Source organism: Xenia sp. Carnegie-2017, unplaced genomic scaffold (genome assembly GCF_021976095.1).
Source record: "Xenia sp. Carnegie-2017 unplaced genomic scaffold, XeniaSp_v1 HiC_scaffold_6, whole genome shotgun sequence".
Taxonomy (NCBI): Eukaryota; Metazoa; Cnidaria; class Anthozoa; order Malacalcyonacea; family Xeniidae; genus Xenia; species Xenia sp. Carnegie-2017.
Window position 1 is genome coordinate 16,699,048 of NW_025813526.1, and position 22,580 is coordinate 16,721,627.

At 32.1% G+C, this 22,580-nt stretch overlaps 1 protein-coding gene across 1 annotated transcript in view; it reads left to right on the top strand.

Moving 5' to 3' along the window:
• LOC124457201 (neurogenic locus notch homolog protein 1-like) overlaps positions 1-17,700 on the top strand; it is a 136,318-nt gene extending 118,618 nt beyond the window's left edge. Inside the window, exons 16-20 of the mRNA XM_047007482.1 lie at positions 16,226-16,336; positions 16,558-16,668; positions 16,888-16,998; positions 17,219-17,329; positions 17,551-17,700. Of these exons, the coding sequence (XP_046863438.1) occupies positions 16,226-16,336; positions 16,558-16,668; positions 16,888-16,998; positions 17,219-17,329; positions 17,551-17,700 (594 nt within the window). The remainder of the gene's footprint in view (positions 1-16,225; positions 16,337-16,557; positions 16,669-16,887; positions 16,999-17,218; positions 17,330-17,550) is intronic.
• Positions 17,701-22,580: the final 4,880 nt, after the last annotated feature.

Consider the following 22,580-nt stretch of genomic DNA (forward strand, 5'->3'; position numbering starts at 1 on the left):
TTTTGAATAAAGACGAAATAGTACACCATGTGTTGTCTATGACTCTTGTATCATCTTCAATATAAGAAAACGAGATGTCTGCTTTCGGAAACTATTTTATTTTCCTTTATTTAAAATTTTCTCCCTGCCCTGGTTATAGGTTAACTCAAAATAAAGCTATATTAATTTATTATATATAAAAAAGCCTATTAAGAAAGCTCTTTTGCAAGTTGTCCATTCTTTTTGGTTGATGTCTTTATTACAACAATTACCATACTTGTTGGGATGATTGAATGATTTCTATCATATTTCGTCCGAAATTTTGTGTAATGTACGTCCTTTTGTACGATAGAGAATTTTAAAAAAATATCCACTTGTGAAAACACTCAAAGTGTCTTGTCTAAATTATAATATTGAAATAAAAGGTTAGGCAATTTATCAGCTTTTTCTTTTTAATATTATATAAGAGTTTGATATAGACATAAAACGACTAACTGAGTTTGAAATATAACTTCTAAACTAATTCTAATTCAAATTATATCACTGTTTCTTGGTATATTTGAAAACATTCTGTTTAACAACTTAAATTACATGAACATTATATTTTTCACGTTTTTCAGATAAAGGTACAAATCTAAATTATTGACACGACAATTCCTTTTCCCTTTTTAAGCTTTTCTCAAATTGTTTATTTGTTCATTTGTCTCAAAGGGTACTCAATTGTCTAAGGTTTTCCACCAGCTGGTATTTTCATATGTGATTCGTTCTCTTTTATATACTTTATATGACGAGCAGCAATTTAGCTATCTCAAGTTTATAAATTCCATCACACTTTGAAGTAGTCAATTGGTTGTGCCAGGAACCATTTATAAATTTGTAATTAGATTCACAAGTTGATCATCCTTGTTTGTTAACTGAACGCCATCAAGATTCCTCTTGCAATCCAGTGGTCTGCAGATTGCTAAAACGGAAAATTCCCTTAACTTTTGTTGTGTGCTTTAAAAGGAAAGAAAAAACTATGTAAAACTTAGGTTAGTTTCATAAACAGCTAGCATCTTAAATCTTCAGTAAACATACAATCTTATAAATGAAATGCTGCATGTTATTGTACTTCTAAAATGGAAGAAAATTTTTGAGTTAACGAACAAACATTTTTTGATTTTAATAGATTGAACTAAATTTTTTTAGACTTAAGACTACAAGACGTGTTCTTTAATGTGTAATGTGTCAAAATGAGCACTGATGTTAAAACATTCGTCACAAATCTTTTACAATAAGGCGTATGAAATGAATATGTACTTCATTTCCTGCTAATGTCGAATAGCAGCGTTGCAGGCTTACAGATTTACTCTCGGCTTATGTAAATTCTAAACAATTGCTTTATTCCATTCCTTTTCAACCTATTGCTTTCAGTCTCAGAAAAATCGGATTGGTATTAACCGTTGTTTTTTAACAGTTGTTTTTAACAGGTTTATCAGTAATCATTTAATATACAAAATTTGTTTGATTTCGTTTGTAGAGTTTGTAGAGGTTGTATTACGAAAAGAGATAATACCCAAGTCCTGCGATTGAGTATGGGGACCAATGTAAACGACGACACCATAGAAACGTCGATACCTATTGTGCACATGGTTTTAAAAATTGTTTACAATGAAAAACATGAAATTATAAATAGTCGAAGCCACTGGGTACTATGTAGTCTTCAGGGCTTGCCGATTTCTGCCCGAATCAGGATATCGTACTCCGGCAATCAGTCTAAACGCGGTATAATTAATCAATCTAACGTCAACAAAAAATGAAAGTGGAATATAAGTGAGACATAAAATACTGTTAAAAATCCATACTTATCAAATGTAAGTATTTGTTAAAGCGGATTTTTACAATTTTACACTTTACAAAGCAAGAAATATTGAAAAAAAGGGGGGGGGCAATTTCCTCCTTTCCCCCTTTCGCCTCCCTTCTCTTCAGCCCCTGTGCAATGTTCTCAAGAAATCTTTAAAAGTTCCAGGCACTTTAAGTCTTTATTCTTTTGAATGAAACCATTTTTAAATAGAATGGCTTTCAAAGAAATTATAGTTTGGTACTTTAAGCTTAAAAAGCTACTACAATCATGTATATCTTTAAAAGCGTGAAATGTGCACTTGGTTTGCATGGTAAACTACTACACAATAAGTATAACCACAAGATTAATAAGTTGGAATGTTATTAAACAAAAGAATGATAACAAAATGCTATAACCAACAACTACAAACAATAACGACCTTGTCTAACAACATTTGAGAAATTAACCTTCCAGTCCTCTTCCTTCTAAACGAGACAAGTCTATTCAAAAGCTCTCTTCTTTATTAAGGCTCTCTGCTTTTGAATAGACTTGTCTCGTTTACAAGGAAGAAGAGTGGAGGGGTTAATTTCCCAAATATTGTTAGATAAAGTCAGTGCTGTAGAACTAAATTTATCAGAGGGGGTTCTCTAGATGTTTTTGTTAATAGTGCCCTTTTAAAATTAACAATTTCAAAAGTGGAAGGGGGCTCCTCCACCAAGTGCCCCCATTTCTGCAACACTGGATATTGTGGTTATTGAATGCAGAAATATTACTAAAAATTGAAACTTTTTATTGTACCGGAAGCAAAATAGTATCGTTTTAATGTTCAGTTTGCACATTCCTTATACGCTAAAATTTCAACTGTTTTTGTAGGTAGCCACGTGAAGTCGTGTTATACTACCAACCACTATGTTATACTACAAAAAAGTAGAAGAACTGCCGACCGATTTCCACGTCATTGACCTCTAATTCTGAACTGGATGTAGTATAAACAATGTAATTCTCTAAATTCGTTTCGTTTACGCTTATGTTGAATGGCATAATCCTGTCTTTTGTTTATGTTGACAATAATGAAAACTTAATACATCAAGATTTAAAGGAATTGCTTGAAATAACAGCTATCGAAAACATAAATGTTATTTTGTTTGATCGTATAATAAGTACAACTTGAAGCAACGTACTTGTATTTGGTCATAAGAAAATTATACATTTTTCAAAAAGTTAAAACTTTATCTAAAGTATTATGTCTCTTACAAAAAAAAAAATGAATGAAAGATATTGGCACAGAATATGGAACTAACCAGAAATGACAACCTTTGAAGTTTTGGTCACGCCGACAGTTGCCAAAAGTGAGCACCGCCACGTTCTTGAGTAGTAAAGTGGGAGAATTTTACTTGCAAATAATACGGCGAAAATTGGATTGCCGAGTTTAAGAGTGCTTTTTTATGGAGTTTAACTGGACAATCTTTGCCACTTTTTCTAATTATATCAAAGAAAAGGTAAAAGGCGCTTGCTTCGTTGACTCATTTGACTTGATAATCTAATTTTACAATACAATTTGACTGCGATTTTTTAAGAGTATACTCGCGGCTTAGGATAAAGTGCGGATACGGATGGCGGATGAGGAGATAAAATGCGAGTAAGGGGATAAAATGCGAGTAAGGGGATAAAATGCAGATGAAGGGATAAAATGCGGATGAGGGGATAATATGCGGATGAGGAAATAAAACACGGATGAAGTGGTAAAACTCGGATGAGAGGACAAAACGCGGACGAGGGGATGAATGCGGTGTGTTTAATGTGGTTGGACTGCCGAACATAGCCTGTTAACCTTCAGTAAAACAAATATTTTAAGTTTATGAAATTATTTATTCTACGTTCATCATCATTATAACACAAATAAACTTCATATGCTTGACTGTTAATCTTTCTCGAGGATCGTTAAATTACTGGCAAATACAATTAATATGTCCATAAATTCATCTATAATGTACTGCGTATATATATATAGAGAGTCTCATAAAGAGACGTTCACCGCTTTCACTTTATGCAAAGCTCACCTTTATAGGTTTGAGCGCTCTGGTGACTCTACAATACAATCCATACAATGTGTGTGTGTGCAGGAGTCACAATTTTACTATTGTGATAGCCGGTAGGGCACATTGTATATATATATATATATATATATATATATATATATATATATATATATATATATATAAGTTTGAAAATTTGTAATCCAGGCATTTAATAAATAAAAGATAAAAGTTTCTCCGGATTTAAAGTGAGTTTTATTGAGCTTTCGACTCGTTGCTTCGAGCCTTCATCAGAATGAAAAATATTTATTTACATGTGCTTTTAGCTTGGAGACGTTTAGAGCGTCTAATTGGATGAGTGGGTGGATTAATGTGATTGGATGGGGTGAAATGCGTTGCCATGGGTTTGTGTGTATTGTGAATATGATTGGTGTTAATAATATTAGAGTGTAGTGTTTTAGTTTTGGTGTGGTTTGTAGTTTTTATGTCCTTTTCCTTTAGTTGTGAGTATATGATGGGTATGTCGATATGTCTGTTTACTGTGTCGTTGTCTTTATTGTACCAAGCTTCTTTAAATTCGCGTGCGTGTTTAGTCTGTGCGCGTCCGAGTACTTTAGTTTCTGTCCAGTCGAATGTGTGGTTGTTTCCGTGGGTATGTTCTGCCGGTAGTGAGTTCGGATCTCGTCGTTTTATGGCGTTTTTGTGTTCTGTGAGTCTTGTTTCAATTTTCTTACATGTTTGTCCTATGTATTGGTTTGAACAGTCTTTACATGGTATCATGTAGATTGCGTCAGTTGTATCATGAATTGTTGCTTTGTCTTTATGTTTGGTGAAACATGATTTGAGTTTTTGTGTAGGTTTGTGGGCGACGTTAATATTAAATGGTCGAAGAAGTCTGGCAGTCATTTCTGATGTTCCGTTTATGTATGGTAATGTGACGATTTTTACTGTTTCGTCCGGTTTTTTGTTGCTTTTGTCGGTTTGTGTTTTGTTTTGTATTTTGTATATAGTTTTGTTTATAAAAAAAAACACTTGAGAAAAACGACGATTTATTTGTAAGCAAACATGTTTCGACATTATGAGAATGCCATCTTCAGTGCAGAATGGTTAGTGTTAAGTAATATGATACGTAATATGATATGAATTTATAACAAAAAATATTATTATAAAGTAAATATAGTGTTGTAGTGGTGAACTTGGATATTTAAATCGGGATTAGTTTTATTAATGTGTAGAGCTTCCTTGATTTTGAGTGAGAAAGTGGATTGATCAGTGTCGATGATTTTAAAACAGGAAGGTGAGAATTTGTTTTTACATGAAGGAGAGGCCTGAAGATGTTTGTAGATAGTGGAGTTTTTGTCTGTGTGAGTATGTTCCTTTATCCTGGTAGATAATTGGCGAGAAGTTTCCCCAATATAGCGGGAATTACATCCCGCACATGAAAATTGATAAACTACCATAGATTTGGAAAGTTCGGGAAGTGGGTCTTTAAACGAAAATAAAGATTTTATTTTAAAAGGTGTGAAAATAAGTTTAACGTCAATGTCAGTGCAGTAGCGTTTAATGATTTGTGTGAGTTTGCGTTTTGTGTGTCGTGAGTAATCACCTAGTTAAAGTACTCGTCGAAAGCTCAATAAAACTCACTTTAAATCCGGAGAAACTTTTAACTTTTATTTATATATATATATATATATATATATATATATATATATATATATATATATATAAATACAGATCTTCACTGTATTCGGAAGGTGAGGTCAATTGAAAGAAAACAAACATATGAAATCTGAGTCTTTAATGGTCATGAGAAAACAGTTGTTGCTTCAACAAACTTATTTAAATAGACTCAATATTTTGAAAAATGATTTTTGGTATGTTCTAAAACCTGCACTGGACTATGGACTGTAGACTGTGCACAATAGTTTAATTGCATGTAAAATAGTTTTATGTTAAACCAAGGGTGTAGATCTTTGTTTGTTAAGCAAAGTTTGGCTTTTTGGTGGCTTCCATGTCAGAAGAATGAATCAGACGACGTTGTTGATCGGAGAAATTTTACCACGGCGGTCTTTGACGAATGCAAACTTATTAATCCTAAGCATGTCAAGCAAAAGTAATGTTAAGATATGCTCTCACATTTTCCCGTCAATAATAAATAACTCAAGTGTAAGTAAATATTTACTATTTTTGAGAGATACCTACATGTAATCATGATATTTTTTATAGTTCCTACTTCCTACTAGTAGTTTTCCGACATTATAAATCAACCATATTTCGTGAAGAAACAAATATAACCTATTAACCTTATGTATAATAATTAGATGTAAATACAGAAGTAGTTAAACCATTTGTAAAATAGACGTAGAACATTAAATGTGATCGTATAGTTATCTAGCTGTGACATCGCTATTTGCTGGTGTATGTCAATTTATTTTAAGGGATGCAGATTGCTACATCACAAAACCTAACAGGAAACACAAAAGAAAAACGCCATGCAGTCTGCACAGCGCTTTGCGATTGAAAGTGTAATAACTTTTACTCCAATATCAATGGTCAATAGTCAATAGTCCATAGTTAATAGTCAATAGCCCTTAGTCAACAGTCCATAATCAACAGTCTAGTCAACACCACCATGCCTATTATGAGTCCAACGTTTGTGACACCTGAACAACCTTTAAGCTATTCCACCGACACTATGTCAGGTAGTAATTCGTTGACTATTCGTTCTCAAAAATTTTTTTGAATCGTCTAATTTGTAAATTAAGCATGGACATAGCTCTGAAAATGGCTGATAAACAGTGATTTTGGCATTTGGATACGTTGGTTGTTAATAGCATTTTTTTAATAACTTTGATATCAGTTTAGTTGTACTGTTTTGAAACTGAAAGAAAAAGAGGTAATTTAAATATTATTTGTGTTACTTGATGACCGTAAATAAATATTTATGTTACTGTTTCTATTGCAGACACAATTCATTCAATTGATCCTTTCATCCTCATTTTATCCCCTCATCTGCGTTTTATCCCCTCGGCTGCGTTTTATCCCCTCATCCGCATTTAATCCTCTCATCGGCCTTTTATTCCCTCTTCTGCGTTTTATCACCTCATCCCCGTTTTATTTCTTTATCCGCATTTTATCCCCTCATCCGCCATCCGTATCCGCATTTTGTACTAACCTATATACTCTCCAACTCGGCGGCTTCGACTCTTAGGTTTTTGTTTAGCTTTGTCAGTTTAGCAATTCGTTTAAAGTATTCCCTGGACATATTTTGTTGTACTTGTATGTTACATTGTATAATAAATATAATGCTATGGGATTTAAAGGAGGTATGGTACATATAACCATCGTATGTGATTTAAAGGAGGTATTGTAGAAATAACCATGTTTAAATTAAAGTGTTTTGTCATCGAACAATACAAACAATATTTCTTGTCCTCAATAATAGCATGATAATGGATTAATACAGTTTCTATCTACTGCTTCGTTAAGTCCATATAGAAGACATGCAGTGTATTTATTTTAAGAGTGAAAACCTTCAATGATTTAGTTTGATACCTATTTTTCATTAGTCATGTTTGTATATAATTACCAAATTTGGTGAGCATGTGTAAGTTGTTCAACAAAGCATTTCCTAGGGATTTGGAGCTACAATTGTACATGAACTAATATTTGCTATTTTGTATGTCATATTGGTACTTTATTAAAAGTGTTCAAACACAAAAGTTGATCTTCAAAACAACGAAGCCTAGTTAAAACCATTTCTATTGTTCCTTTTTAATATATTATAAGTCATAACATATTTGTAACTGCTTTGGACATCATGGTAAATATAAACTAAAACCTTCGACACAACCACCGAATCCAAATAAATCGCAGATGAATTGTGTCGTAAAAGTATATTTTTAAGTAAAAAGAGTCAACAAAGTAAGAGTATATTACTTTCTCTTTAATATATTCATCAGAGTGGCAAAGATTGTCGAGTTACATTTCATGAAGAGCATTTTTAAACTCGACCATTCAGTTTTCACTATATTGTTTATAGTAAAATTCTTCCACTTTACTACCCAAGAACATGGCAACAGTCGCTTCCGGCCATTTTTCGCGAGAGCAAAAACTTCAAAGAAGTGTTGCTTCTGTTCTGGCTAGTTCCATATCCTGTGATATTGGATAAGTGGAGACGTCTAGTCATCAAAAAGCTCTTTCGCAAACAGGGTGTTTATCAAACCATAAGCAATATCATAAATCATTCGCATCTTTTTTTAATACAACGCACGCACGTCGTTGCGTTTAACAGTTATTTCAAATCGTTTCGTTAATGTATTATTTACCACTTTTAATTTATGAGTGGTGTTGGCAATCATTTGATGAGTAAATTTAAAAACTTTTTTGTCAAAAATAAACATGTTAACTTCAGGCGATGCCAATTAGCATGTTCTCAGATTTCCCAAATATTATATGAAAAACCCTTCACCCCATTTGTTCAAATTGTTCATAAATTTTGTCTTTCTTTATTCGGGAGACTTGTGGAAAAAAAAGTAAACTTGTTCGTCCATAATACATATAGTGACAATGTTTACAGATTACAGCAAATATGAACATAATAGCCCAACATAATACTTTTAAAAAAGCCATCACAATAATAAAAAATAGAGAAGGATTTATTAATTACGTTTCGTCTTTAACTTAAGATCTTAAGTTAAAGACGAAACGTAATTAATAAATCCTTCTCTATTTTTTATTATTGTGATGGCTTTTTTAAAAGTATTATGTTGGGCTATTATGTTCATATTGAAAATTCGCTTTCCGCCTGGAAAATCTCTGGCCACGACAGCAAATATGTTTTTGTGAGAAAATCACTTCTATTACATTTAAAAGAGTGTTCACTTAATGCTAAGGATAATAATTTATTCACAAATATTTCCATCAGAATGTCACTAACCATTCTTTAATCTTGTGCTGTTTGTGAAAATGAATCACAAAAACCTTTAATATATTTGGCAAGATTTTTTTCATTGAAAATTAGCTACTTTATCCCTTTACTTCCGATTTTTTTGCATATTGCATTTAGCATGGTTTCCATACAGTGCCATACGGCAACCTGAGAAAGAAACTGTTAAATTATTCTAAACTAAAAGTTAGACGGCTACAATTAAAATTCCTTATATTATATCTGCACCTGTTGTTAGTTGCTACAAGTTTAGACTGCAAGATCTAACTGTCAATTTTGTTAAAAATCTACGATATTAGTTTTCCATATACTCAGTTGTTGTCGCAACCAACAGAGCTAAGCCTAAATATTAAAAAAATACGCTCTTTATTCTCGTGACATTAAATGGTATATCACTCTCTTCTTAAAGTGTCAACACACAATTATTATTTTAGCAACGCACTAATGTGTAAAAAATGGTCTTAACTACTAGAATGTTTATAAAATTTAGATTTTCGATTTTACTTCTTTCAATTTAGTATTTGATACAGAAAAACATTTATCTGAAAGCGATTAACATTTCACTATGAGCGTGTTTATCGGCACGCGTGTATTTCCACATATTTGCATAGTACAGAGTTTGAAGTCTTACTTTCTTGTCCATAATCTCTTTTTCATTTTGTATGGCTTTTCACCCAAATTAAAACTTGTATTATGTATTTGTATTGATGAATGGTTTTTAGTAATAAATAATTGCAAGTATTTAAAAGATATAGTTTTTAGCTTTTATTTCGTTTTATAATTATGTACCATATAACAGCTACTTTTAGTATTATGATTTTATCTAATAGTTCAATTCTTTTACAGCATCAATTTCAAAATGATGGTTGACAGAATTCAAAACCCTTTAGGCGGGTAAAAATTTTATTCGCTTTACGCTATAAGGCTCTTAGTCAACAAAGTTATCTTGACATGCTAATCAAACGTGGCCAATTTGTTTTACACATTCGCCTAAATGGTTTGTATAATTGTATGACAATGCAGAAAAATGTTTGCCTTGTTTAACCACCATTATTTGTAACTGTTTAAAAATCCGTCCTAACTTTTACATTATAACAAAATTAGCATAAACATGCATATTCCAAAATTCATAAAGTACGCAAAAATAATAAGTGGTAAGTGCCGAAGATGCAAAGCAACTTTTCTTTTTAATGGAGTTATATAACACAAATCTAATATGTAAAAAGTTGATTTCCACCAAAGCATTTCAACCTGCTCGCATTTACTCATTTTGCTTTAAATTCAACTACAATTTGACATTCTATAGTTAGAAGTTTGGGGTTTTATGATAATTCAAAACTACGGTCGTTTATTCAGTATTGTACACACATTAGCGTGTTGAATTTCGATGAACTTCTTTTTCGACAGCCTGAATATTAGCAATTATTGTATGCTACATATGAAATTTCCCGACAGGGGAAACATTGATCTAGTCTAGATTACTGCAGACTAAGAGTTTTGTTTATTCAGACGCTACAAATGATCTTATTATTTGAAGTAGGGATATCCTGCTGATTCAAGTTTTAAAAATGTAAATTTTAGAGATGTGACAGAAATTTCATCAAACAGGGGATGTTATAAAGCATCTTTCGCATAGTATCAGTTTTATTTATGGCGAAAAATTTCTTCGCTTTACCCGATAAGGCTCATAGTGAACAAAGTTATCTTGACATGCAAATCAAACGTGGCCAATGTGTTTTCAATGATTTACAATATTGTATATTAAAGAAATGATCCAATGTACTGATAGCAAAATCAGGAAGGAGTTTCTTTGTGTAAGTTACTAATTAAATTATAAACTAAACAATAAGGAGGGTGGAAAATATATTGTAAACATTTGAGTATCACTTCGGAAATGTGAAGTATAGTAAAATCTCCAGTTAAATGTACTTAGGAACCGATGCCAAGTACGTACACCAAGCAGTTTTCTCAGAACTGCATTGTAGATGTCTTTGATTAGTCACATGCGAGTAAAAATATTTATTTTTCGAAATTTATCACCCAGTTAAGCTTGATGCAGCAATATGGGACTTTAATATCCTCACAATTCAGCTTTCTGTTAGTTTTGTTCTTTTCTCTCCCAAGAAAATGGTAACACTTCTAAATTCTCCTTTGACGTACGTTAAGTACATATGTCATTTGTACCTGCATTGAAGTGCTGGAAACTTAATTCCGTTTGACATTACAAAATTTTGCGTATCCAAATAAGTGCCAGCACCAGATGCGTAACTAGAATGTGAATTGGGGGGTGGGATGTATATTCATATATTCACTTGCGCTCTACTGATTTCTTATGAAATTCAAATCAATTTCAAAAGAAATTAGAATAGCACAAGGGAATATATGAATATGCACTCTCCCCCCTCTTAACGCTCTAGTTACCCCTCTGTCCACTACGAATTTGTGACCTTTTGTGAGGCGTTGGTGAAAATGTCAGCTTTTTTTTTCATATGACTCACTAATTAATGCTTTTATAATCATAGTTTGACAATCTCCCGGTAGAAGTCAAGGTATTTCATATGTCAATAACTAGTTAAGAGGAAACTTCTTGCTAACTGGCATTAGCTACTTCATAACTTGAAATCTGGTGCAATGTCAGTTCTGGCCTCTTTTGGCTCGATCAGTTGGAGTCAGGTGATGATGTAAACTATAGAAATCTGTTGCCAATGTGCAAATTTTTCATTGCCTGAACTAAATTTGAGCCTTACCGAAGCCAGGTTAACATTGGACATATGTACTGCCCAACCAAAAGTATATTTTATCTGTTGTAATAAAGGGAATAAAACTACATACAAAGACCGGCCAAGCTAAGCTACACATTTCCCTATATGCTAAATGTACGTATCACAGTGTCTTAAACTTTAGTAAGCTAGGCTGGTTGCTTTTTTTTGATGAAATCAAACTAAATAAGTGTACAATGATTTTTAAGAGCCTTAAATGCGATGTTCCGATTTATATCAAAGACTTGCTCAAGACGAACAGTTCTGTACACAATAAATCTACCAGAAATGGCAATTTAAATTTAGTGTGTCCCAAATACCTAAGAAATAACAATGGTGGCAAGGCATTCAGTGTTGACGCAGTTAAGTTATGGAACAGCCTTCCCATGATATCAGGAAAAGCCTGGTATAAAACTATTCAAAATAGTTGTGAAAAAGCATTATATAAGCTCATAAAAAACCTGGACAACTTTGAAACACTATTAAGCAATAGCACATTATCTAATTGTAATTTTTTATAAATTAATTTTATCTTTCTGAATATGTTTAATATCCCCTGCTATTTCTATCACAGAATTTTGTAATTATTTATATATTTATCCATTTATCAGTTTTTTTGTAATACTTTATAATCTAGTTAGAGGGCCACAGGTTTGTCAGCTTTTCAGCTGTTACGTGTCCCCCTCTCTAAATAAAGTCCTCACTTACTTACTTACTTACTTAAAGAAATTTAATGCATCTACAGGTGCTGGTGTGCATAAAATACTGAATAAACAAAAGCAATATTTCAATATGTTGTAAACGAGTGCTTTAGTTTCAGAATGTGATATTTTTTGTAGAATATGGAAGAGCAATAAGCAAATATAAGAGAGTTTAAAACGTTTAGTCGAAATCGCATTGTTTCACCTCCACGTCAGGATTGGCAGCAAGAAAATTAATTAATAAGTTCATTCATATGATATCAAGACAAACTCAAATTTATTCAGCATTCCTTAAAACAAATTTAAATGGTGACTAAAAGTTTTACACATTTGCCTAAATGGTTTGTTTAATTGTATGACAATGCAGAAAAAGGTTTGCCCTGTTTAACCACCATTATTTGTAACATACTGTTTAAAAATCCGTCCTAACTTTTACATAATAACAAAATCAACATAAACATGCATATTGAAAAACTCATAAAGTACGCATAAATAATAAGATGTAAGTGCCGAAGGTGCAAAGCAACTTTTCTTTTTAAGGGAGTTATATAACATAAATGTAATAGGTAAAAAAAGTGATTTCCACCAAAGCATTTCAACGTGCTAGCATTTGAACATTTTGCTTTAAATATAACTACAATTTGACATTCTATAGTTAGAGGTCTGGGGTTTCATGATAATTCAAAACTACGGTCGTTTATTCAGTATTGTACACACATTAGCGTGTTGAATTTCGATTAACTTGCTTTTCGACAGCCTGAATATTAGCAATTATTGTACGCTACATATGAAATTTCCCGACAGGGGAAACATTGATCTAGTCTAGATTACTGCAGACGAAGAGTTTTGTTTATTCAGACGCTACAAATGATCTTTATTATTCGAAGTAAGGATATCCTGCTGATTCAAGTTTTGAAAATGTAAATTTTAGAGGTGTGACAGAAATTTCATCAAACAGGGGATGTTATAAAGGATCTTTCGCATTGTATCAGTTTTATTTAGGCTGTGCATCTTGTTGCCAGTTGATGATTAGTAGAAGTGTTGGATAAAGCATACAAGATGAAGTCAAGTCTCACTCTTTTGTCAGCCGTTCTGCTCTTATTAGTATGTGTAAGTTACAGCAAATGTCCTAAAAGCTAACGGCCTGAGCCACCCAAATAAAGCTTTGAATAAATAAAATAGTTCCATAAACACAGAATACTTTACTTATTCTTTTTTTGAATATCATGTTAATATTGCAGACAGTAGTTAGCCATCTTGCCTAATAGCTACTGGTCACTGCGGAATAACTCTGATTGTCGTAATGCAGAGATTTTTTGTTAAGGTCCGTTCATATAAAAATGGAGGGATGTACTTCCAACTACTTAGAGGAGGTTTAGTTTTGCGATATACTTTTTGACTTAAGTATTTAAAAATGTGTCGAACAACAGATCGCATATATTATCATTAAGTATTATCCCGGATTAATAAAACTTATGTAGATATGAAGCACTTATTGTCACAAATATTCTAAATTCTATGTCGTTTTACAGTTTAGGTCATTGCAACAAAGGCTAAGAAAGGTAAAGTGAGATAGTAATAAGAGAACTTTTTATAAGAATGGATTTACATTATTAACCGAAATTTCAGTGTTTGCATTGAAATGATTCAAAATGAGTTTTTGTTGCTCTTTTAATTAAGATTCTTATTAAGTTGTTTGGTGTCGCTCAGACAGTTACGTTTCTCAAAGATCATTGTTCTATACTTTTGTATTTGCTGAGTTTGCTATTTGTGATAATGTAAAATGACTTTTTAACTCATATATAACGTTTTTGAAACAATATGATGCACACAGTTATCATTGGACAGAGGCATAAGTGGAACGTTAATTGGGGGAGGATGGTGCATATTCATATATTCCGTTGTACCCTTCTGATTTCTTTTGAAAGTGAATTGAATTGATTTCTTTTGAAAGTGTATTGTGAGTATTTTAATCCAGTGCCATAAATATTTTCATGAATTGTTGATAAATGACTTTTTGTTGATTGATTGATTGATATTTTTTCTGATAATATATTATATGTATATCATGCGTTAATACTTGTCAGATTAACTAAAATAAATTCTATGATCGTCTCTCGTATTAACTTTTACGAATGCGACCGAGGATTAATATTTGGGGCATGCACGACATAATCGCAATGAGACAAAATAAAAAAGTTCGTATTAAAATCTATATATTACTCATTCTTATCTTTATCTAATCTTAATCAGGAAATGCAGCGAAGGTCTGTGTTAACGCCAAATGGTGGAAGTCATTTGACAAAATAGGATGGTCAAAATGTACCACCAGTAAACAGTTCATCACTGGATTTTATCGTAGCAAGTTACTTACTTTCCCACTTGAAGGAATTTACAAACTTGAAGAAGCAAAGTGCTGTTTGTCTAGTCCTGGATACAGAGGTCAAAAGAGCATTTGTGTCAACGCTAACTGGTGGAAAACATTAGACAAGTTAGTATGATTTAGATTTAATTAACTTTGAGTACTTATTCCTAAATATTGGAAATGTATATAAGCGTGATATACTACACAATCTTTTTTTAATCTTAACAACCGCCGACTGCTTTTTTTGTTTTAAAATTCCAGTGAAAAAATGTGCTATATATTATTATAATACTATTATTTTATATTGTGTCATTCAGTTGATACCAGCCAATGACGTCAGTGATGTATTCCGCATAATTTAGCATAAGGCTTTTTTTCCAAAATGGCGGATATGGATTCAACTTTGTGTCAAATTTTCTCGACAGCAAAATTCAAAAGAGACACGAAAATACGAAATTAAGTATTCCATAGCTATCTATGATAAACGTATGAAAAAAAAATTCATTGCCATTGTCCTTTAATCATAAAAGACAGTAACCTTTGCAGTTAGTTTTAACTAAACATTAAAAATTTTTTTAGAAAAAGCACTTGGAGTGTTTGCCCTCAAGGATATTTTCTAAATGGTCTTTATCGCTCACAGGGAATTCATTTAAACAATATTGAGGAAGGAAAATATTGCAAACCAATACGCCATCCCAAAAGGTATGGTGGTTGCTACAATGAGTATATCAGACATTCGTTTGACAGGAAAGGATGGACAACGTGTAAAAAGGCAAGGTACTACGTAACTGGGTTGTACAGAGATCATAAAAGTGACTGGCTTCAAAACATTAACTACTTCAAATGCTGCAAAATGGCTCCAGGTAAAATATTAAATTTATTGGTTTGAAAATTTCAATACATGAACACATTAAAGAGAGCTATTCCAAAATAGAGAACAACATTGACTTCTCAAGAATTGAGTACCATATAGAAACAGATAGAATATGTTCAAAAACATTTGCAAGTTTTATGATGTATTTTTTTTTATTTAGTTTTCAACCCATGTGCTAAGAAACCTTGCAAGAATGGTGGTCTTTGCTTAAAAAAAGTCAAATCTTACCAGTGTTTATGTAAACCTGGCTACCAAGGAAAAAATTGTAGAAGTAAGTATGATTTGTAAATGATATTTCCTTGTACCTTGTTTTTAATCATTTGTGCATTGAAACTATAACAAAATTATTGATTAGAAACTATAACTTACACACTTAATTTTTTGAACTATTTCTGCTCTAGCTACCGTAAATTAAGTTTGAATTTTGTAATGCGTTTAGATTTTCCTTTCATGTCGCACTACCTCATAACTCACAAGAGACAAGCAGGAAGTGTTTTATAAATGAAAGCTTAAATTAATTCTTAAGAACATTTGCACGTGGGATTAGTCTCGATTAAAGGGGACCTAAGGCTAGTTGCCCGAAAATTTTACCCCAAAACACAACTTTTTTCCCAGGCCTTATGCTTAAAGTTATTGTTGCATAAAATAAGAAACAACCTTATAAAATAATTACTAAACTATATGGATAACAATTGAAAGCTTTTCAAATTCAATTAACTCAAACCATATTTTTAATTTTAGTCTACAATGCTTGTCACTCAAAATCTTGTATTAACGGTGGTGTATGCAAAAGGAATGGAAAGATGTACAGCTGCAAGTGTAAATCTGGTTACTTTGGAAAGAATTGTCAATGTAAGCATGAGTTAGTGTATTCAATTGCAGTGACTTTAATGATAGAACCATTTTTTAATGACATTTTATAACAACTCTACAGTTCTTACAAATACTAATTATAGATAATGAGATCTTACATATTGGGTTCCTTTATTTGAAAATGTCGAGCAAAACCATTTGGGCAATTAATTATGTTTTTTAAAATACAATTAATAAACTATCACTTGTTTTACTTTTAGTCTATAATGCTTGTCACTCAAAACCTTGTATTAACGGTGGTGTATGCAAAAGGAATGGAAAGTTGTACAGCTGCAAATGTAAACCTGGTTACTTTGGAAAGAACTGTCAATGTAAGCATGAGTTAGTGTATTCAATTGCAGTGACTTTAATGATAGAACATTTTTTTAATGACATTTTATAACAACCTACGGTTCTTACGAGTACTAATTATAGATAATGAGATCTTACATATTGGTTCCTTTATTTGAAAATGTTGAGCAAAGCCATTTGGGCAATCAATTATGTTTTTTAAAATACAATTAATAAACTATCACTTGTTTTACTTTTAGTCTATAATGCTTGTCACTGAAAACCTTGTATTAACGGTGGTGTATGCAAAAGGAATGGAAAGATGTACAGCTGCAAGTGTAAATCTGGTTACTTTGGAAAGAATTGTCAATGTAAGCATGAGTTAGTGTATTCAATTGCAGTGACTTTAATGATAGAACAATTTTTTAATGACATTTTATAACAACTCTACAGTTCTTGCGAATACTAATTATAGATAATGAGATCTTACATATTGGGTTCCTTTATTTGAAAATGTTGAGCAAAACCATTTGGGCAATCAATTATGTTTTTAAAATACAAATAATAAACTATCACTTGTTTTACTTTTAGTCTATAATGCTTGTCACTCAAAACCTTGTATTAACGGTGGTGTATGCAAAAGGAATGGAAAGTTGTACAGCTGAAAATGTAAACCTGGTTACTTTGGAAAGAACTGTCAATGTAAGCATGAGTTAGTGTATTCAATTGCAGTGACTTTAATGATAGAACATTTTTTTAATGACATTTTATAACAACTCTACGGCTCTTACGAATACTAATTATAGATATTGAGATCTTACATATTGGGTTCCTTTATTTGAAAATGTTGAGCAAAACCATTTGGGCAATTAATTATGTTTTTCAAAATACAATTAATAAACTATCACTTGTTTTACTTTTAGTCTATAATGCTTGTCACTCAAAACCTTGTATTAACGGTGGTGTATGCAAAAGGAATGGAAAGTTGTACAGCTGCAGTGTTTATAAAACAGTGTTTCAATAACACTTTGCAACAACTCTACGGAGTTCCTACGCACACTAATTATAAATAATGATATCTTACAAATTGGATTCGTTCATTTGAAAATATTGATCGAAACTGTATGGGCAATCATTAATGTTTTTGATGATACATTTAATTAACTATCATTTGTTTTGCTTTTAGTCTACAATGCTTGTCACTTAAAACCTTGTACCAACGGTGGTAAATGTCAAAGGAAAGGAATGGTGTACAATTGCAAATGTAAATTTGGTTTCTTTGGAAACAACTGTCAATGTAAGCTCCAATATTTCTTAAACTCTAGAAATTGGGTATACTTACAAACATAGAACAAATTAAAACAAAAATTTTTGAGTAGATTTTTTAGTTTCTAGCTTTATGACATGCGCAACAACGTAAGAAAAAAGTTAGCATCCCAAATTTTAGTAAAACTATAATAATATGCAATTGATAAATAGCGCTGTGGTACAGGGAAGTGATAAATGAGCAAACTAAATTTCTTAAAGTAGTGTTTAGAAGTTTCAGCTGAACTTCTCATTTGCTGCTATCAACGTTTGCCCATTAAATTTCATATAAGAGCACGTTGCTTGTGCGTTACCAAGAATTAGTTAAATAGCTCTTTCTAAAACTCTTTTGTACTTTAGTAAGGTAGATGTGAATGAATTTTTTGAATATCTAGAAATGTAATGTAAATGCATAATTTTGTGAACTCTTGCCATTTTTATTGGAATAATCTAGATGTGAAAAAATAGAAGCCCAGAAAAGATGAGCATATAATAAGTCTCCTAAAATTGATTAAACTTGCAACAGCTCATTCTTGTGTTTACACAGCAAAATTTCACCATGGCAGTGAATGATGTGACTGGATTATGTCAAATTAATATTGTTACTGTTACCATTACATCTATAGATACGTTTATACCGAGACGTTGCGTTAATGACAACTGGTGGAAATCATTTGACAAAAAAGGATGGTCTAAATGTGACAATACAAGACAATTTATTACTGGATTTTACCGAAACAAGTTAAAAAAATTCAATAATGATGGAATTTATAAGCTTGAAGAAGCGAAATGCTGCACTTCCAGTTCAATATACGCAGGGCAACGAAGTACATGCAAAAATGCTAACTGGTGGAAATCACTTGACAAGTAAGTAATCTCTCTTCGGTTTACTTATGAAATGGTAAAAAAGTCACAAGTTCTTACAATTGGCATTACTAATTTAGGACGCTGCAATGCAGTCATATGTTCCTTAATATTTAAAGAAAAGGTAATAGGATAACATGAAAAGCATCTCATGTGAAAGGTTTTTTAACCAAAAATTAACTTAGTTTTGCCATGAATAAAACAATGTTTATTATTAACTTATCTTGTGGTTCTTAATATTTTTTTCCATATTATACACATTATGAATAACAAGAACAAATTATTTTTCAGGGCCAGTACCTGGAGTGGTTGTCCAAAAGGATATTTCCTAAATGGTCTCTATCGCACCAAAGGCCAAAGATTACACAATATAGAGGAAGGAAAATGTTGCAAGCCTGTCAATCATCCAAACAAGTATGCTCACTGTTACAATGAATACATCAGATATGAGTTTGACATGAAAGGATGGACCACATGTAAAAAATCTGGATATTACGTCACTGGGTTGTACAAAGATCATAATGGTGACTGGCTTCACAACATAGACTACTTCAGATGCTGTAAAATGTGGACTGGTAAGTATCTGGAATGTTGAAATATAAATTATGTTTTTTTATGTGATTTTGCTTCAGTTTAACAACTATCCTTTAAGTAGAGGATATACAAAATAAGGAAAACTATCCAATAAAGAATAAGACCATTTCTATGTGCGATATCAACCAATGAGCTCATGATTTTACTTTTTTAGGATAGAGATGGCAAACCAGGAGTCCTTTACATGACTTTTAAAGAAGATGGAAAGATTAAATTGATTCTTCAAACTAATTTTTAAATGTAATTGTTTTGTTTTTACATTTAATAAAAATCTGCATTAAAAATTATTACTTTGCGGTTTTGTCTAAAATAGAGAAATAAAATAAACCCTGTTTGAGGAAGAAAAGTAAGCACAATTCTTACTGACATCAAATTTTTTCATCAAAGGATAATGACTCTTGTGTGGTGTAATGATACAGATTTGGCTGAAAATATTTGCCTTCGGCATACTAGTAAGAAATTGTCTTTAAGTTAAAGTTTCTTATTTTATGGCTACAAAAAAATTTCTCTTGCATATACTATTCGATGAAATGCTATAAGACAAGAAAGAACCAAGAAGAAAGGCAGCAGTTTGAATGCAAACAGGAGAATGTGCTTAAAAGTGAAACATGTTTACATTGTAGCTTTTGATGTAGAATGTTAATTTTTATTTAAAATTAACCACTGATTATTTCGGACTTGATGTGCATTATACAAACACGTCTTTATTCTTTGCTGTAAGTGTACTATTCGGTTTGTTTCATTGATAACAGTGTGCTTGCACGTGACGTCACAGTTTAGCCATTCGCCATTTAGGAGGAGGAGTGGGGTATAGAACTAACATAACACACTGTAATATTACCTGGGTTAAACTTTTTCACTGTTTTTTTTTAATAATTGTTCGTGGTGAGGATTGCAAACCTTGTGTTGACCATTGAGCACTAGCATGTTTTGTGAGAAAAGTATTGCTAAGTTTTCCTACTTATGTATCGCATAATTTCCCAGTGGTAAAACTTGGACACTTTGTATGTATTTTTCACAACGTACTTGCCCATATCAGCAAAGTTAATACTCTTTAAAGCATCATGGACATAAAATAACTTAAGATATTAAAACATTCAAACTTGGACACTATAATACTACGCTTTTTATAAATTTGGTCTGTGAAAAGAAAGGGTAATGCTTAAAATAATATTTTGTGTCATTACATCTATGGAAACTGGAAGCTTGCACGCAAATCATAGCTACCAAATATTTCTTGCACAAGATCTAATTTAAAGTAGTAGTATTTTTGGTGTTGTAATATTCAAAATTTCCATTAAAATATATCATTGTATTTTAATCTTGATTTAAATTACTTTACTGGTAACAAGTAACAATCAAATATTATCTTGGTCAATGTTGTCCTAATTTTTTCTATCAGATTAATCTTTTCTCCCATGTCTACAGTTACGTGAAATAACTCCATTGCATATTGCAAGTACAAAATAATAGAAAATAATAGTCAGAAATTAACAACTAATGGATACTACTTTCATAAAAAAAAACTGTGTAAAAAGGTGGGAACAGCTCATTCAAAGCACTTTGCTATAAAAACACATTAGTGACCCTAGTCCAACTAAAATCAGCTTCCCATCCCTACAAATCCTAACTACACAAGATGCTGTTGCCCAATGGTTTTGCGAGTTTCTCAGTCTTTACTATCATCATATTAATCTTGCAAAAGGCCATTTAACAAAAACATTATATATCTGTATAGAAGCAAAGCATTAAAATATCACTCTGTTTATTACTGGATATTTAATAGATGTTATTAGTTTGTAAAAAGTGGATGCATGACATCCACATTGAACAAAGGCACCAATCTGTTTATGTATAACATGCCAAAAATGGCAAATTCATATTATAATGTTTTTATCATTATTAAAAACTAAAGTTCATTCCATGTTGGCGATAGGTACTCCAAGAGTATGACCAAGTTCATTTAATGATAAAACTTGTTGAAGAATGGCGTTCTTCTGTCTTATCGTCACAGGAATTGCCTACATTAGCATCCTAACTGTAGCTATGGCTCTTTTTTGTCTACATCTACAGAAGTTTTATGTCAGCATGAGCCATATATTGTTTAGCAAAAGTTTCTTAACCCAAAAAAACCATAGATCTTCTTTGTCGAACCTCACTCGCAATACAATTTGCCACTGGCACATTAAAGCCAGGCTCGCAATATTTTACAAAAGGAAAGGTTCTTTTTCCAGGCCTTATCGTTTTAACGGTTTAAATCCAACGGTTGTTTGTAGTCTTTATGTCCTTTTCCTTTAGTTGTGAGTATATGATGGGTATGTCGATATGTCTGTTTATTGTGTCCTTGTCTTTACTGTACCAAGCTTCTTTAAATTCGCGTGCGTGTTTAGTCTGTGCGCGTCCGAGTACTTTAGTTTCTGTCCAGTCGAATGTGTGGTTGTTTCCGTGGGTATGTTCTGCCAGTAGTGAGTTCGGATCTCGTCGTTTTATGGCGTTTTTGTGTTCTGTGAGTCTTGTTTCAATTCTCTTAGATGTTTGTCCTATGTATTGCTTCGAACAGTCTTTACATGGTATCATGTAGATCGCGTCAGTTGTATCATGAATTGTTGTTTTGTCTTTATGTTTGGTGAAACATGATTTGAGTTTTTGTGTAGGTTTGTGGGCGACGTTAATATTAAATGGTCGAAGAAGTCTGGCAGTCATTTCTGATGTTCCGTTTATGTATGGTAATGTGACGATTTTTACTGTTTCGTCCGGTTTTTTTGTTGCTTTTGTCGGTTTGTGTTTTGTTTTGTACTTTGTATATAGTTTTGTTTATGAAGTTTCTAGGGTAGTTGTTTTTAGTAAATGTGGAGTATAAGTAGTTGCGTTCTGTTTTTTTGGCTTCTTCCGTATTACAATGAGTGTTTATCCTGTTGAAAAGTGTTCGAATGTAGCTTATTTTGTGTTGTGTTGGATGATTGCTGTTGAAATCGGGTATTTGGTCTATGTGGGTGGTATTGCAGTATACTTGTGTGTTTAGTGTATCGTCATCTGTTCTGGTTAGTAGGATGTCGAGGAAGGTAAGTTGTTTGTCGTGTTCTTCGTCTTTAGTAAAGGTAATGTTCTTTGTGGTATTGTTTATGGTGTGTAGGATTTGTTCAGTTTTGTCTTTCTTGACTATGGCAAAGATGTCGTCGACATATCTTTT